The sequence below is a fragment of the Pleurodeles waltl genome, chromosome 4_1 (assembly GCF_031143425.1).
Source record: "Pleurodeles waltl isolate 20211129_DDA chromosome 4_1, aPleWal1.hap1.20221129, whole genome shotgun sequence".
NCBI classification, from domain to species: domain Eukaryota; kingdom Metazoa; phylum Chordata; class Amphibia; order Caudata; family Salamandridae; genus Pleurodeles; species Pleurodeles waltl.
In genome coordinates this window covers 856,563,516-856,578,935 of record NC_090442.1, presented here as the reverse complement: position 1 = coordinate 856,578,935, position 15,420 = coordinate 856,563,516, and the positions used below count along the sequence as shown (strand labels likewise).

General features: G+C 45.8%; 1 protein-coding gene across 3 annotated transcripts in view; it reads left to right on the top strand.

Moving 5' to 3' along the window:
• The window catches only part of TMTC3 (transmembrane O-mannosyltransferase targeting cadherins 3), a 504,535-nt gene that overhangs the window by 91,144 nt on the left and 397,971 nt on the right, over positions 1–15,420 (top strand). For all 3 annotated transcript variants that reach the window (XM_069229615.1, XM_069229614.1, XM_069229616.1), the window contains one exon: positions 4,767–4,866. In XM_069229615.1, the coding sequence (XP_069085716.1) occupies positions 4,767–4,866 (100 nt within the window). Of the gene's footprint in view, positions 1–4,766; positions 4,867–15,420 lie in introns of those variants that run through there.

Genomic DNA, 15,420 nt, shown 5'->3' with positions numbered 1-15,420 from the left:
GCGGTAGTGGATCATGCCACATAGCACCAGAGGCAATACCCCTTAGGACTGCTGCTGCCCCTGCAGTTGCCAGAGCCCTCACCAGTATCTTCACTAGTGTGGGCTTCCCTAAGCAGGTGGTTTCAGGAAGAGGTGCAGACTTCATGCCTGCTTACTGAACAGCAATGTGGAAGGTGTGATTTATGACTTATAAGTTTACCACCCACAAACAAATGGTCTAGTTGAACGGTTCAATAAAACCATGAAATGTATGATTATGCGGCTCCCTGAGAAACTCAGAAGGAGATGGGATGTCCTCTTATCAGGTCTGTTTTTTGCCTACATGGAGGTGCCTCAAAAGGGAATGGGCTTTAGTCCCTTTGAAAGTTTGTTTGGCCACCCTGTTAGGGGACCACTAAGTCTAGTGAGGGAGGGTTGGGAGAAACCTCTCAAAGAACCCAAACAAGACCTACTGGACTGTGTGTTTAGCCTATGTTCCAGGATGGCTGAGTACATGGAAAAAGCCAACAAAACATTTGAGGTAAGCCAAGAGCTCCATAGGCAAAAGGCTGCACTGGCGGAGTACTGACCAGGGCAGAAGGCATGGGTGTTGGAGCCTGTGGCCCCTGGGGCTCTCCAAGAAAAGTGGACTGGGTCCTATACTATCTTTGAGAAGACAGGGGAGGGCACCTAGTTGGTGGAACTTGGCACTCCTAGGAGTCGCCACAGGGTTATCCAAGTGAATCGCCTAAAATCCTACTATGACAGGGCTGATGTGACCATGATGAGGGCCAGGAAGATGAGAATGTACTTTTCCCTGACCACCGCTTCCACAACCCTGTGGATGGGCTAGTTGAAGGGGTGGTCTTGTCAGACACCCCCACTGCCCATCAGCAAGGTGACTGCAGGCGAGTCCTCAGACCCTATGTTGGGCTAGCCCAGTGGTCTTAGTCCCCAAACCTCATTGTAAGGGTGGTAAACCCGAGCTGAGGTTTTGCGTGGACTACAGGGGTCTCAATGCTGTGTCCAAGACAGATGCTCACCCCATTCAAAGCGCTGATGAATTAATTTACAGGCTGGGTGCAGCTAAGTTTATCAGTAACTTTGATTTAAAATCTGGGTGCTGGCAGATTGGGCTCACCCCAGGAGCCAAAGAGAAAACAGCATTCTGAACGCCAGATGGGTACTACCAATTTACTGTGATGCCCTTTGGATTAAAGAATGCCCCTGCCGCCTTCCAAAGGTTGCTGAACAAAGTCCTAGGTGGGTTGTAGTCTTTTACTGTAGCATATCTAGATGATATTGCTGTCTATAGCTCAACTTGGCAGGATCACCTGATCCACCTTAGGAAGGTCCTGGGGGCACTGCAGAAGACAGGCCTCACTATCAAGGCAAGCAGGGCAAAGTTGCATACTTGGGCCACCTGGTAGATGGAGGCCAAGTGCAACCCTTATTACCCAAGATAAAGACAATTCTGGATTCGGAAGCTCCAACAACCCAGGCCCAAGTCTGGGCATTCCTTGGCTTGATTGGGTATTACTGGAGGTTTGTGAAGGGGTATGGCACAATTGTGGTACCCCTCACAGAACTCCTTTCAGAAAAGCAAGCAAAGAAGTTTAACCGCAGAGTTTGTTGTCAAAAGGCTTTTGACACCCAGAAGGAGGCTCTGTATTCAGCACCCATTCAAAAGGCTCCAATTTCACCAAACAGTTCATTGTGCAGATGGATCCCTCTGAACTTGGAATAGGACCGGTAGTATCTCAGACCAATGATGATGATGGCCAGGATCAACCTGTTGCTTTCATTAGCAGGAGGTTTATTACCCAGGACGCAGCGTTGGACTGCCATTGAGAGGGAAGCCTTTCCTTTGGTCTGCTCCCTGAAGAAGCTATCTGTTTGGTTCTCACTTCATTGTTCAAACTGACCACAGGCCCCTCAGTTGCTGATGTAAATGAAAGGAGATAATCCTAAACTGCTGAGGTTTTCTGTCTCCCTAAAGGGTATAGATTTTACAGTGGAGCACCGGCCAGGGAGTTGCCACACCAATGCAGATGGACTTTCCCGGTTTTTCAACTTAGAAAAGTTGGGAAAGGTTAGTCTTATTCCCTTATGTTGGAAGGGGGGGTATGGATGTGCCCCTTTTTGACATTGTCACCCCCCACTTTTCACCACTGGTACTGAGGTATTTCGACTGAGGTGCATTGTGTCCCTACTAAACAGGCCCCCACACCAGTGCTCTTCTCCCAAAACAGGAAACATGATGTACGATTGCAACACTCCTCCACCCGTTCAAGTCCCTAGTTAGTGGTACCCCTGGTACCTAGGGCCTGGGTAGAGGAGAGGGGCCCTAAGGGCTGCAGCACAGATTGTGCCACCCTCAGGGACCCCTCTAAAAATGAGAAGCACACAGCTGCCATTGGAGTCTGTGTGCCCTGGTGCCAGCCAGGAGAAAACATGACATGGCACACCCTTGGTGTGCCATACTCCCTTGACTGCAGGTAAGTGTATGTACGTCACCTCTAAGGCAGGCCTAAGAGCCCTAAGGCAGGGTGCAGTACACTTACTGCATGGGCATATCTGCAGAATTGGATATGGCCCTGTAATGCTCAGCCCCATTGCTGAGCATTCAAATTGAACCGAATAGCCATTTTAAGGTATGTGCTGGACACCTGTCAAAACGAGTAACCCAGTCACATAATGGCTTTACCGACCCCTATGGTGATTGGTATCAAACACCTCATCTTGATAAATCGGGGCTGATGCCAACCTCTGATTTATTTGGACATGCACCCAGTGGGCACCTTAGAGGAGCCCCCTGAACCCCGCTAGTCTCTTGGTGTGGTGACTGACTAGTTTAGTAAAGGTCTTCCACCACCAGACATGTTTCTGACCACCCCCCTGGAGGTAAGAGCCCACACTCTGAGGTCAGAAATAAGGCCTGCTCCGGAGAGGGATGTTACCACCCACTCCAGCAGAATGGCTAGCAGATCTGCATACCAAGACTGGTGTCTTCAAAGACACTGCCGCCTTGGCACCAGGACAGGTGGGAAAATTAGCTTGTCAATAGGCATGTATCACCCCTGGGCTAACCACACCCGTAAAGAGAGGCCATCTGAGATGGACACTCAAAGAAGTGTTCCACCATCTTGGTTTTGGTCAGTACTAGGCCTTCTGGGACAGGGATATGCCCACTCCTCACAGGAAGTGGCCATAACGGGGTGTAGCCCATTGCCTACTGCCTTACACTCCCCTAAATTGCCCCTTAATTTAGTATTTAGGTGGCTCCCTGACTCCAGAAGGTAGATTTGCCTTACAAGAGGACACTGAAGATCTGGAAGAGCAAGTACTATGGATGCCTGGTAAACGTTCTTCATGAAACCCCGCAGAGTTACGTGCTGCCGTCCTGACAATCGTGACATCACAACTCATCTTGCAGCTGTGGGGACTCCAGAAGCCTCACAGGTTCTCCAGCCCTTTGACAGCCCATCAGCATCTCCCTTGGAGTGGAGGAGCCACTTCCCTACTTCTTGGAGGCACCATCTGCAATGTACAGTTCACTGGCCTGCTAACCCTCGGGTCCACCCTCGTAGCAGCTGTCCAGGATGAGGTCCCCATGCTCCAAGAAGTCTTTCCTGTCTGCCCCACCAAGTGAAAAGACCCAGGGATCAATCAGAGCCGAGCTGTACCAACCCCTGGGGCACTGGACCCCTTGCACCGACTAAGGCTTGTTGAAGCCCACCCCGACTCCAACAGCAGAACCAAAGACCTGCCGGCGAGGGACTTCAGCACCGCAGAGGACAGCCTTCTCAGTCGCCCAGTTGCCTTGTTCTTTCTCTCCTTCTGCAGGTCTTTTAAAGAACTGTGTGCAGCTTGACGCAGGAGCACCACCACTAAGGATCCAATGCACCCGAGTGCCCCTGCCCGGGTCCTCTACTTCGAACGGTGTCTCCCTGTTCTCCGGATGCCGACTAACTTAGTCCCCTGATGGGAGCTCCCAGACTTGTTCCCAAGTTCCTCCTTGTGTTCTCTTTCTAGGTGGCTTCCCCCCCCCCCAATTGCCAAGTGTTTGGTGCGCAGGAACACAACCAACATCATTGCACCCATGCGCTCCTGGGCAGGTAAACCGTAACTGCTGGTCTTATAAATAATTTTGCACCCCTAAGACCTCACTGCCTTCAGGGGGATCCCTGAGAACCGAGAGTAAGAACTTCCATGCAGCCATAGTACTTTGAAAACTCGAGCTGCTTAAAGACGCATTAATCTACAAAAAGTTATACTTGCAAATCGTTCTAAGAACTGCAGCAGTATTTTTTTCTGCATATGTTTTTCTAACAAACTGGTCTCGAGTTGCTTTTTGACTGTCTCTCTTTTATTGACTCTGCATGTTCAACAAAATACTTAGCACTACCCTCTGATACGCCTAACTGCTTGCCCACACTACCACTTAAGAGAGCTTTGGGGATTGTCATTTTTACCCTATGAAACAATAAGCGTCGTTCTGGACTATCTGCATAGTGCACCCTACATTGGATCACTGCATAGATAGCCAGCTTCCTACGACATTCTTCCTCTTGCATTTTGCTGCATGAATTTCTTAAAGAGGCAATTCAGTTACCATATTAGTAGTACTTCCTAGTGAGTGGCAAAATGTCTAATTTAGGGATTGAGTGTTGAAATCTTAGTGGCAAAAGCACAATATGCATCTGTTCTACATCCTCTAATCTAATGCAGCATATTTCCTAGAACACTGCCACTGTTACTTATTCATCTTTGTGTTCCTATTGCAGGTTACAGGTGTGGTTGGGAGAGCTGAACTTTTATCTTCGATTTTTCTTCTGGCTGCATTTCTCTTCTACACAAAGTCGAAAGGTCCGGAAAATACTATAGGTAAATTTACACCAAATATACTTAACCTCCTTCAACTTTTCATTGCCTTTTAAGCTGACATTTTTATTTAAAAAAAATCTCACCTTATTTATTTTAATTCAGCAGTGAAAACAAAATAGAGCAACAAAATATTTCTGATATAGTGATTGGAGTATAGAGGTTAAGATCCTTACTGTACCTTCGATTCTGGCATAGCCAAGTGAATATTAAAGATAACATATTAAAAAAGGGTTGGGAAACGTGAGTGCTTAGAAATGGGAGGAGAATTGGCTTTGGTCATATCAGGTACACATATGCGAAATGCACATTCCACATTAAAATAAGGAGCCCTTGATGGGCATTTTATATTAATGAAGCTACTCAGGGCATTACACTTTTTAAAATTTTTGCACAAATACATATATTTAAAAAATGTGAGACTAGCCATCAACCCATTGAATGGGGTGCAAGAGTGTGTAAAATATTGCTGGTTTTCCTCTTGTTGTATATTGTGTCATAGAGATCGGTTCATTTACTTTTGTGCGGTGGAAACCTGAATTTAATCAGTTGGTACCACTTCTGTATCCTGGTGCTCTGTGATATCCAGTCTGTGAGTTCCTTACCATCTATTGACAGGCCTCCATTTGGGATCAGACACTGGATCCATAGCTTTTCTAACAGCTTTCGATGACCTCTAACCCTGCCTGTATGCACATACTTCTCAGTTCACATGTTTGGACATGAGGTGTGGTTTGCAATCATATCCTACTGAACAGAGTTTATGGTGCGACCTACAGGAATTTGTCCTGTATTTCTCATCACCATCTGTTTAAAGCAGTTGACCCACATAATCCCTGTACCTCTCATTTGTAAAATAGTTATCTGAGCTGTTTGTGCTGCCATCAGTATGAAGTTCCTCTGAAGCTATCTGACTTGTATACAATGTAAGAGTGCACCAGTATCTCAGACGTTGTTGAATTTCATCATCAGTATGAGGAATCAGGAGTTGACAGCTGGGTCTTGACCACTTGCTATCTTAGTGCATGTGAGGCACTCTCACCAGGACCCCTTCTCTTGTTTGTGGTCACCCCAATGTGTTGCGTAAACTAAGGCTTTGACTTAGCTAGCTCAAAAAGATTATACTTTCCCACCCACTGATGCCTGGGCTTACTTCAGTGAACCTATGTTGAATGTGAAAATAAAGGTTGTTTTAACCCCACACAACCCCACTCACATATTTGATGTGTTGCCAGTGCTCTTTGGGTTACTAACATCCCCTTAAAGGGGCCAGGGACATAGTGATAGTTCAGGCCCAGTTTTGTGCTTAAGAATATCGCACACAAGTACTGCACTAAGAAGACACGTTATATTTGAAGGTATTTTATTTCGCCTTTTTCTTTCATTAGCTTTATTTCGGTAAGTATAAATACCATAAAAGCACATCACATTTGACAATTTCATAATTAAAAAAGAACAACGAACTACATAATAGACCGTTTTAGTCATAAAAAGTTAAAAAAGAAAAAAGAAATGTTTGGGCATAAGCATTTCCCTACTGTAAGATCACACCTTATTATAGATTTTCGTAAAAATACACAGTAGGTATTAAAAATCAAATACAGACCTGGCCAAACATTTCAGATAAAAAAACATTTCTATTTAAAAGTGTAAAAATATCTAAGCAGAACAAATAAAAAGGGCGGAGGGGAGATGCGTCTAGGCCAATTAAAATAATAAGTGCATACATAGATAGATTCATCAATGACTGCTCCCCACATCCGTTGTTAACTCTTCCTCTATTTTTTTGAGCGTGTTCAATCTAATATGCCAGATTGAATCTAAATATTTTGCCAAACAGCAAACCACTAAAACAGATGAGTCAGATTTTAAAATTCTCAGAGCCAGCAAACAATTTTTAAAACCCATTTTCCTGCATAGAGGAATAATCCAGCGGACTCTTTGTTTGTGGTATGCGGTGCATTGGAAGAGGATGTGGGTTATAGATTCTTCTCTGGCGCAGCCCATCGGACACATCTTAGAAGTGCAGCTAGAGTTAGACCATTTATATGTAAGGGTACGCAAGGGAAGAGAGCCTACCCTAAATCTAATATATAATGCACGAGCGAACGGAGAAGAAACTATGTCCATATATTGTACAAATTCGTAGTGGCATTTGAATTGTAAGAAATTGCCCGTCATGGAAGATGGCGAGACAGCAGACAATTGTGAAAGTTGGACATAGAGCCAAAATGCATCCTTTAATATCTGTATTGCATTTTTTGGGATAGATAGCGGGTCCTTCCAATAAGACCCCAAGCCAAGTAGTGAGAAGGTCCGTTCTATGTATGCACACCACTTGATTTTTTGGCTGGTGTTGTTGGCCATCAAATTAGCTAGCCCACATCTATAGGGGGCGAGAGAATCTAATGACCATAGACGAATCCAATATAACACGGGCCTAAGTGCGACGATCTGGCTGATGGAGGGCAAATTTAGGTCCATTCGTATTGGGAGCAATGGGGTGCTGGAAGGAACTCTTAGCAACGACCTTAAGAAGGAGTTTTCCACCTTTGTCAGATCATCTAAGCTACAGTGGCCCCACAATTCGGCTCCATAAATTGCTCCCCCTCTTGCTTGTAATTTATTGATTTCAACGCCAGGCGTCATGGCAAAGCTAGGAGATCTAGCTGCGAATCTTATAATGCCACTCGCTCGCTGTTTCAATCGTAGGGTGGCCTTCTGGATGTGACACTGCCACTTATGCAAGTCTTCTAATTTCAAGCCTAGGTAATCAAAGTCGCTGACTCTTTCCAGCGCAGCACCCTCTAAATAGATAGGTCGTCGCATCCTGCCATTTTTGTCCCCAAACACCATACACTTAGTTTTTGATCGATTAATTTCGAGGCCATGGTCATTGCAAAAATCCATGAACCTCGAAAGCAAAGTTGAGAGACCTGTGGCTGTTTGGGATATCAGCAGGGTGTCATCTGCAAATAAAAGGCAGGGAATCTTCTGCCCTCCTAGTTTGGGGGAATCGTTAGAACACTCCATAAGATAAGGAATACATTTGTTTATAAAGAGGAGGAATAAGGTAGGGGCAAGCACGCAGGCTTGTCTTACACCACGAGCAGTAAGACATTTTTCAGTTAATTCACCTTGGGGGCCCCATCTGATTCTTCCATAATTGCCAGTATAGAGGTCTCTGATAATGTTTAAAATAGGGCGAGGGACTCCTGTTTTGGACAAGACTTCCCACAGTTTGTGGCGGGGTACTAGATCAAAGGCCGATTTTAGGTCAACGAATGCTACATATAGATGACCTAAATCTACATCGACAACTTTCCATTTGATAGAAATAAAACGGAATATCTGATCTATTGTGCTAGTTTTTTCTCTGAAACCCGCTTGAAGATGATTTAGGATTTGATTTTCTACTGTCCATTTGTTCAACCTGCTCAACAACTGATAGCAGAATATTTTTTGAAGGTTGTCGAGGAGGCTGATAGGTCTGTAATTTCCCGGGATGTTCCTCTCTCCTTTCTTGTGTATGGGCACAATAATTGCCTCTTTCAATGAATCAGGATAAATTCTGGTAGTCAAAATGGCATTAGAGAGCCTATTGATATATAGACCCCAGGTGTTCTGGTCCACTTTAAACATGTCAGAGGGAATCCCATCCGACCCAGGGGCTTTCGCTGCTTTCTGAGCAGTGATGGCCAGCACAGTTTCGTTCAGTGAAAAGGGAGGCAGGGAGGGCGTGGGCTCACCCAGAGTTGCTGACTCCCCCAAGGTTGTGTCAGTAATGTGACTGGCCAGTGAAGGGCCATACAGTTCCTTAAAATAAGAGAGCCAAGTGTCAGGAGAAATTTGAGACTTCAGATAAGGTGCTTGGTTCTGATCGCTGCAAGAGACCAGAAGCCAGAACCGTTTGGAGTCGTGGACTGTAGCTGCCTCAAGTAGATTGCGCCAGAGCCCCTCTTCGTACTCAAGTTTGCTTTTGTTACATGTAGAGGCATAGTGACGTCTAGCATTGATAATACCTGATCTATCCTTTGTCCTTAACACATTGACCAAAGTATTTTTAGCCTCCCTACACCTCTTGTTGAACCATTTAGAGTGGGGTTGGATACAAGAGATAGTCGATGGCCTAGGGTATTTAGTAAACAACTCTTTCAAGGTAGCAAAGAGGTCCAAGTGGAGAGGCAGTACTTCGGTTGGAGCAAGAGTAAGGTTATCGTCAAATAGCTGATGGGAAGAAGTTAAGGCACACAATTTTCCTCAAAGCTTATTTGATTGCACAAAGGAATCCCATCTGACCGTACGCCTATTACTAGACAACTCCATGGCAATAGAAGAGACAGGAGGGAGTACAACTCCTGCTAAGAGAGGTCTCTTATATGTAATCTGGAGAGGTGCATGATCGCTAGTGTGTGGGTTGCCCACTTCCACATCTAGTATATGGTGCCAAACTCTTAAATCGAAAAAAATATAATCCAGTTTATTACTGTATGAGCCCCTAAAAAAAGTTGGTCTGGCAGGAGTGTCAGCTGGGAAGCGGCCATTACCAAAACGGAGGCCGTGGGATATCATAAGGTCTATTATCTGTGTAGCCCTGGCACACGGTTTATATGAATTTCGCTGGATGGAGTGAGGAATCAAAAGGGAAGGGATGTTCCATACACTTTCTTCAAGCTGCATGACCTCTATGTGGTCTACATTAAGTTCAAGTTGAACATTAAAGTCTCCTGCTATTATGATATGGTATTTAAGACGGAGGTCTGGGATTAAGGTATTCAATAGCTCGATAGTGGAAGAGCGGTGGTTGGAAGGTCCCGGCCTGCTGTAGGTGTTTATACAAAGGACAGGAAAACCTGAGACTGGGTGGATGGCAACAGCCAAAATGTCATAAGAATCCACGTATATCTCCTTTATACCTCTCACCTCTGTAGATTTTACCCAAGTGATTAAACCCCCTGCCGCCCTACCTGCTGGAGATGGCTTAGCAGGTTTAAAAAAGGAACTAAACCCTTGTTTGTACGTACAATGTGTTGCCCATGTTTCCTGGAACATACAGACATTAAAATTTTCAACAAATGCCCCCCACTCAGTATCGACGAGTTTGCCACTAATGCCAGCCACATTCCAGGACAGAAGTTTTGCTGTGTCCTGGGTGGTAGAATTACTTGAGTTCGTAATAGTATCAACTGGAAAATAGCTGTCAGCAGGATTCGCCTTAGATGAATTTGTGGCTTTGTTAATAGTTCCAGGTTGTAGATCCGATGGAAGAAAAACGCCCGGGCTAAATGGACTAGATGGAAAGTCCGTAGCCACTGAGTTTGAACTGAAAATGGAAGTGCAAGGGTTGGTAAAACCTAGTCAGTCAATGTCCGAGGTAGCCCCCTGAAGATCGAGATCGTGTACTGTTTGGGCCCTTGGGACAGGACCGGAGCTGTTCATAGGAGCCAGATCGGATAGTGGGTCTCTCTGAGCCTGATGGCCTAGTGGTCTTAGATCTTTAATATTTGTAGAGTGGTTCGGGACCAAATTGACTGTTCTGATGGAAGAATTCGGCCACATGTGAGTGACAGTAAGACAGCTAGCTGAAAGAAAAATTGCTGAGGGCTTCCTACTTGTAGTCCGCGCTTCCATTTCCAAAAGGCCTGCTACTAAATGGGAATTTTTGAGATTAAGTATTATAGAGTCACTACGACCAGGAAGACCAGAAGAACCATTGGATCGTTCGACAGATGAAATGTCGTCATGAATGATTGGACCACAGCCCCTGACATGTCTCAACCAATGCGAGACCTTGTTGGCTAGTGAAGCTTTGTCTTCTCTCGTGTTTGGGGTCAAAGGTGGAACATTGCACATATATATGTAGTTGTTATTAATTAGATTAGAGTTGTGGCAGGAAGCTTTTGTGGTGTCCCATTTGAAGGGAACAATAGAGAGAAAAGGAGTAGTTCTTCCAAGAAAGGGCATGGGCTGTTTATCAGGACACTGATCTTCTATAGGACCTGCTTCGCATGCTGGCGACGGGGGGGTCCCAGTTGATAGGACACCTTTTACAGGTGGATGTTTAGTTGACAAAAGATTTAGCTTGGAGTCGCTAATAGGGAGAGAGTGTTTATTTTTGAGAAGGGTGGTGATTTCAAGCAATAATGATCTCAGTTCACCAACTTCAGTCTTGAGGCTACACACCAGTGCTAACAGGTCATTTTGTAGAGGAGCACTCTCTGTGCGTGGCGAAGTTGGGGAGAATGGTTGCTGATTATCCAGGTCATTGGGTGCCAGAGGAGAAAAACGGTTGGAGCATGGAATTATAGGGTGTGTTGTGTAGGCTCTTGGTGCTTCCGAGTCAGAGTGGGGTACAGAAAGGGCAGTGGGGTCTTGGCAAACCAACGGCTGGTGAGATGAAACAACAGATTGTGAATTGGAGGCAATGTGTGACCTGGATGTTAAAAATGGAATAAGAGTACCAGATTTGAGCTCCTTTCGTTTAGTCCTCTCCTTGTTGTTTAAGATCTGTTCTACCTCTTCTATCAGATCGTCTATTTCCTTGGCAACACAGTTAGTGTGGGGTAACGTAACCTTATTGGTTTTGGGTATTTTGGATTTAACAGAACCTGATGCCGGGCCATCTTTTGCCTTGCGCTTCCCCATTGGAGAATGATACTATAATACAATGTGAAGGAGAATTTAGGGTACTTCCCTGTACAAAGTAGGCTGATGCCGTACCTTAGAGCCCAGAGGGGGGGCCCAGCCCGGCCTCCTTCGGCCTCTGACGCCCGCGGACGGGCCCGCGAGCGGGAGCGCTATGAAGAAATTTAAAGGGCTCCTGCCCTTTGCCTCCGGTGCTCAGCCCCCAGGTGAAAGGAGTCAGAAAGCGCGTCCTGCGTTCCCCGGGAGCGCTATGAAGAAATTTAAAGGGCTCCTGCCCTTTGCCTCCAGTGCTCAGCCCCCAGGTGAAAGGAGTCAGAAAGCGCGTCCCACGTTCCTCGGGAGCGCTATGAAGAAATTTAAAGGGCTCCTGCCCTTTGCCTCCGGTGCTCAGCCCCCAGGTGAAAGGAGTCAGAAAGCGCGTCCCCATTTTATTTCAATTGTCTAATCCTGTTACCTAGTACATGTAAAATAGCCACACAGAATAGTATTCAAACAGCACTAACACATTTTGCTAACAGCAAGAATAATATGGACATTTCTGGCAATGTTGAAATATCATCTGGCAGCCTAACACTCTAAAGTGTACTCAGTGCGCTATTCTGTGAGAACACAGAGTAGCTTAACTTGCATCTAGAGTTTCTTAGAAATCAGCACATTACATACCTGTTTTACCGCAAGATGTAATTATCAGTAACCTGGTGAGAGTGGTCCCTCAAAAAGAAAGTGATCAGCTGGGCTCATCTCATCTTGTCTCAGATTCGGCTCAGGTTCAGCTCTCACCATATGACTGAATCCTGCAGCAGTCTGGCAGTCTATGTCCAGATCTCTGGCAGTTTCTTGTGCCATAATCTGGGGCGAAGGCCCTCTCCTTTTATACTATAGACCATCTGTTAAATCTCACATGAGGAATGTCAGAACCCCTTTTAGAGGGCTCTAGTGTTTGTCAGACAAATCGCTGTTTCACCCCTTCCTTGAAACGTAGTTGGGGTTTTCTCCAGTCACTGGTGGCCACATCCAGGGAATGAGTACTACTAGGCTGTACTCCAGAGTACCCCTTTGACTCTTTACTGTTAGCCAAAAGTGTGTATGGTGCCGCAACACCGTTACCAAAGAGTCCCATTGCGCATTCCATGCCCACTTGAAGTCTTACCCGCTCCTGCAGCACAGAAGTGTTCAGTTTTGTGGCGATTGTCCTGACCACAGGCACTTGAGAGTTCTGATTTTGCTCTGGGAAGTCGGGCTGCTCGTGGTATATGCGAAAGCACTTGCCAGGCATGAGCTCTCGTCCCAAGCGGCTCTACCATTTCCTAGTGATCGTGAGATGCTCCCAGCCTGCAAAGACATGGTACATCAATCTTCCCCACACATGGGTGAAGAGGGAAATCCAGTCCTTCAGCTCGCGACTTGAGCACAGTGAGGGTGCAGCGCTGTCCGTGGCATCCTGTATAGTTCTTGGGGGTCAGTCAGGGACAATTCTCTAGCTGTGCGGGCTTGACCTGCTGAACCCAGCCTCTGCCAAGACTCTTAGGCCCTCGCCTTAGGAAAGACAATGTCTGTACAATCAGCCCATCCTGACATATAGGGTGGCTAAAGTACTTTTTCAAATCAAGCGCAGACGCTTCAATTGCAATCGCTTCCACCATGGCGGTTAGGAGTCTCAGCACTCTCACAGCAGTAACTTCAAAGTTGGCCTTCTCTGGCTTACCGGGTCACCACAACACATTGTTACTGGCTTGGCAAGTTCTATACAATGGTTAGTACACAGCTCATTCCATTGAGACTCTCTCTCTTGGCATATGGGGGACGCTGAGCCACCACTGCAACTGGACAACGACTTGATCGATGCACAGCCATTCTCTCAAACCTCACTCACGGACTCCTTTCAGTAGGGTTCCCCACTGGTCTTCGCTCCCTCCAACGCTCTCTTGTTCCTAATAGACCACTCTGATCTTGGCAAGTAGGTAGGCGCTTGGTGCTCCAGGGCAGTTGGCCTTGGTTTCCTGTGTGATTCCCCCTCAGCTGGCAAGGAGACTAGCAGGCCTTGTCCTCCAGTCCTGGTCACAGCCAGAAGTCTTGCAGAGCTTCCCCTTCTCACACAGCCAATCTTGCTGCTTGGAAGATGACACATTTTGGGGTGTCCAGCTCCCATTCGTATAGTCCTTTTCCAGACACTAAATGTGATATTGAGCCTGAGTTTTTGAAGTTTTATGTTGGTGTTGTGCTTCTTGTGAAGCGTACATTTTCCCTTCTCTTCTTGAAGGGCTGCCTGTCACAGCAGGAAAGACTCAGAAGCTGACTACCCCACAACCTAGTTTATCAGAATGACCAAAGTTCACACATGGATGTCAGTCACAGTGATATGTGCATCAAAAGGCTAATACTGGGATCCAAGCCCTACTCTTCAGGATTCCCTTATCAGCCTCATCTTCCTGAGATGTGTCCAGATCCCTCCCTTTTGACGAATTGCTGAATCAAAGAGCACTTGCTTTAAGTGTAAAGGGAGAGTCTCTCCCCTCCCTTCCTCCAGTGTGTGTCAAACCCAGCTCAGATGAATGCAGCAGTATACAAATCTGTCTGGGGGGACTCCTCTACTCCTCACGTCTTCACCAGGCAGGCCAGGCTTCCCAAAATGGAACTCATGTAATGTACCATTGCAGGCACACTTCACTTAGTGTGCTTTCACAGCACGCATATTGTCCAGCACTTTTACCTCTGTGCATTGTACCAATACATAAACAATAAACTTTCTGCACACACATTCCTTCTGCATGCACTGTTTAATACTGTAGCCTGTCTGTATTGTACCAGTGTGCTGTTTGCAAACACACAGTGCCAGCACACACACTTAACATGTGCCTGCTGCACAACACTTCACCCTTTATGTATTGCACTTCTTAAAAGCACACATACACCCAGCACATGCTTTTAACTGTGCATGCATTCAAAAGCACTACATCTCTCATGTAACGTATTCCTCGCAAGCATACATGGACTCAGCACATGCCCTAATAACACTTTTACTACACAGTACTGTTCTGCCTCTGTACTGTACCCTTCACAGGCACACATACATCCAGCACAGTCACTACTCCTGCGCTGTGCAACACTTCGCATCCACCTGATGTAGGCCAAAGGGTGAGTTAAGCATACAGCAGTGGAACTTTGAAAGGTCGGTGACTCTTTAGGTCTTTAGCTACACATTATGCTGTCGCCACCACGCTCGTACTGCTTAACTGTTAGTGAATGCTATAGCCTTCTTCCACTATGAGAGTTGTGCTTATGGTGCCCTTCCCGGTCCAACAGGACCGCAATCCGTCAGACAGGCCTATGTCATGGCACAAACACAATGATCCGTGTTTGCCTATGTCAACAAAAATCAGCGTTAGGAATCCAGAGAACAGTACAGTTTGGCACTCAGGGCAGGGCTGTTCGTCTTTTATCATGCAGAGAACTTCTTTCAACCCCACAAGGAATTTTTGGCGTAGTCTGCTTACATCAGTATTTTTTTTTTAAGATTCATTAGTTTGAACTAATATGATCAAATGTATCAATTCAGACTACATTGTTTGTTATTTCTGTTAACTGACTTGAGATATAGATAACCAGGCACCCGTCCAAACAGATGTTGCACTAGATATCCTATTAATGTCCTTGTCTTGATTACTTGACACATTCACAAGTTCTTTGAAAGAGAAAGACAAAAGGCATCTATGTCAAAAGGTAGACATGCCAATGATGAGGCTGAAAATGGTTTCTCAGCCTGTACAAAATGGATTCTTGTCTTGTGGGCTTTACGTCAGATTTGTCATGTGCAGACTTAATTGCTTGGTCAGGTCATGCGCCATTCCCCGACCTAGAAAAGAAGGGAGTACTCTTGCTTGCATTTTAAACAAGCAAGCATGTTTCATCTTG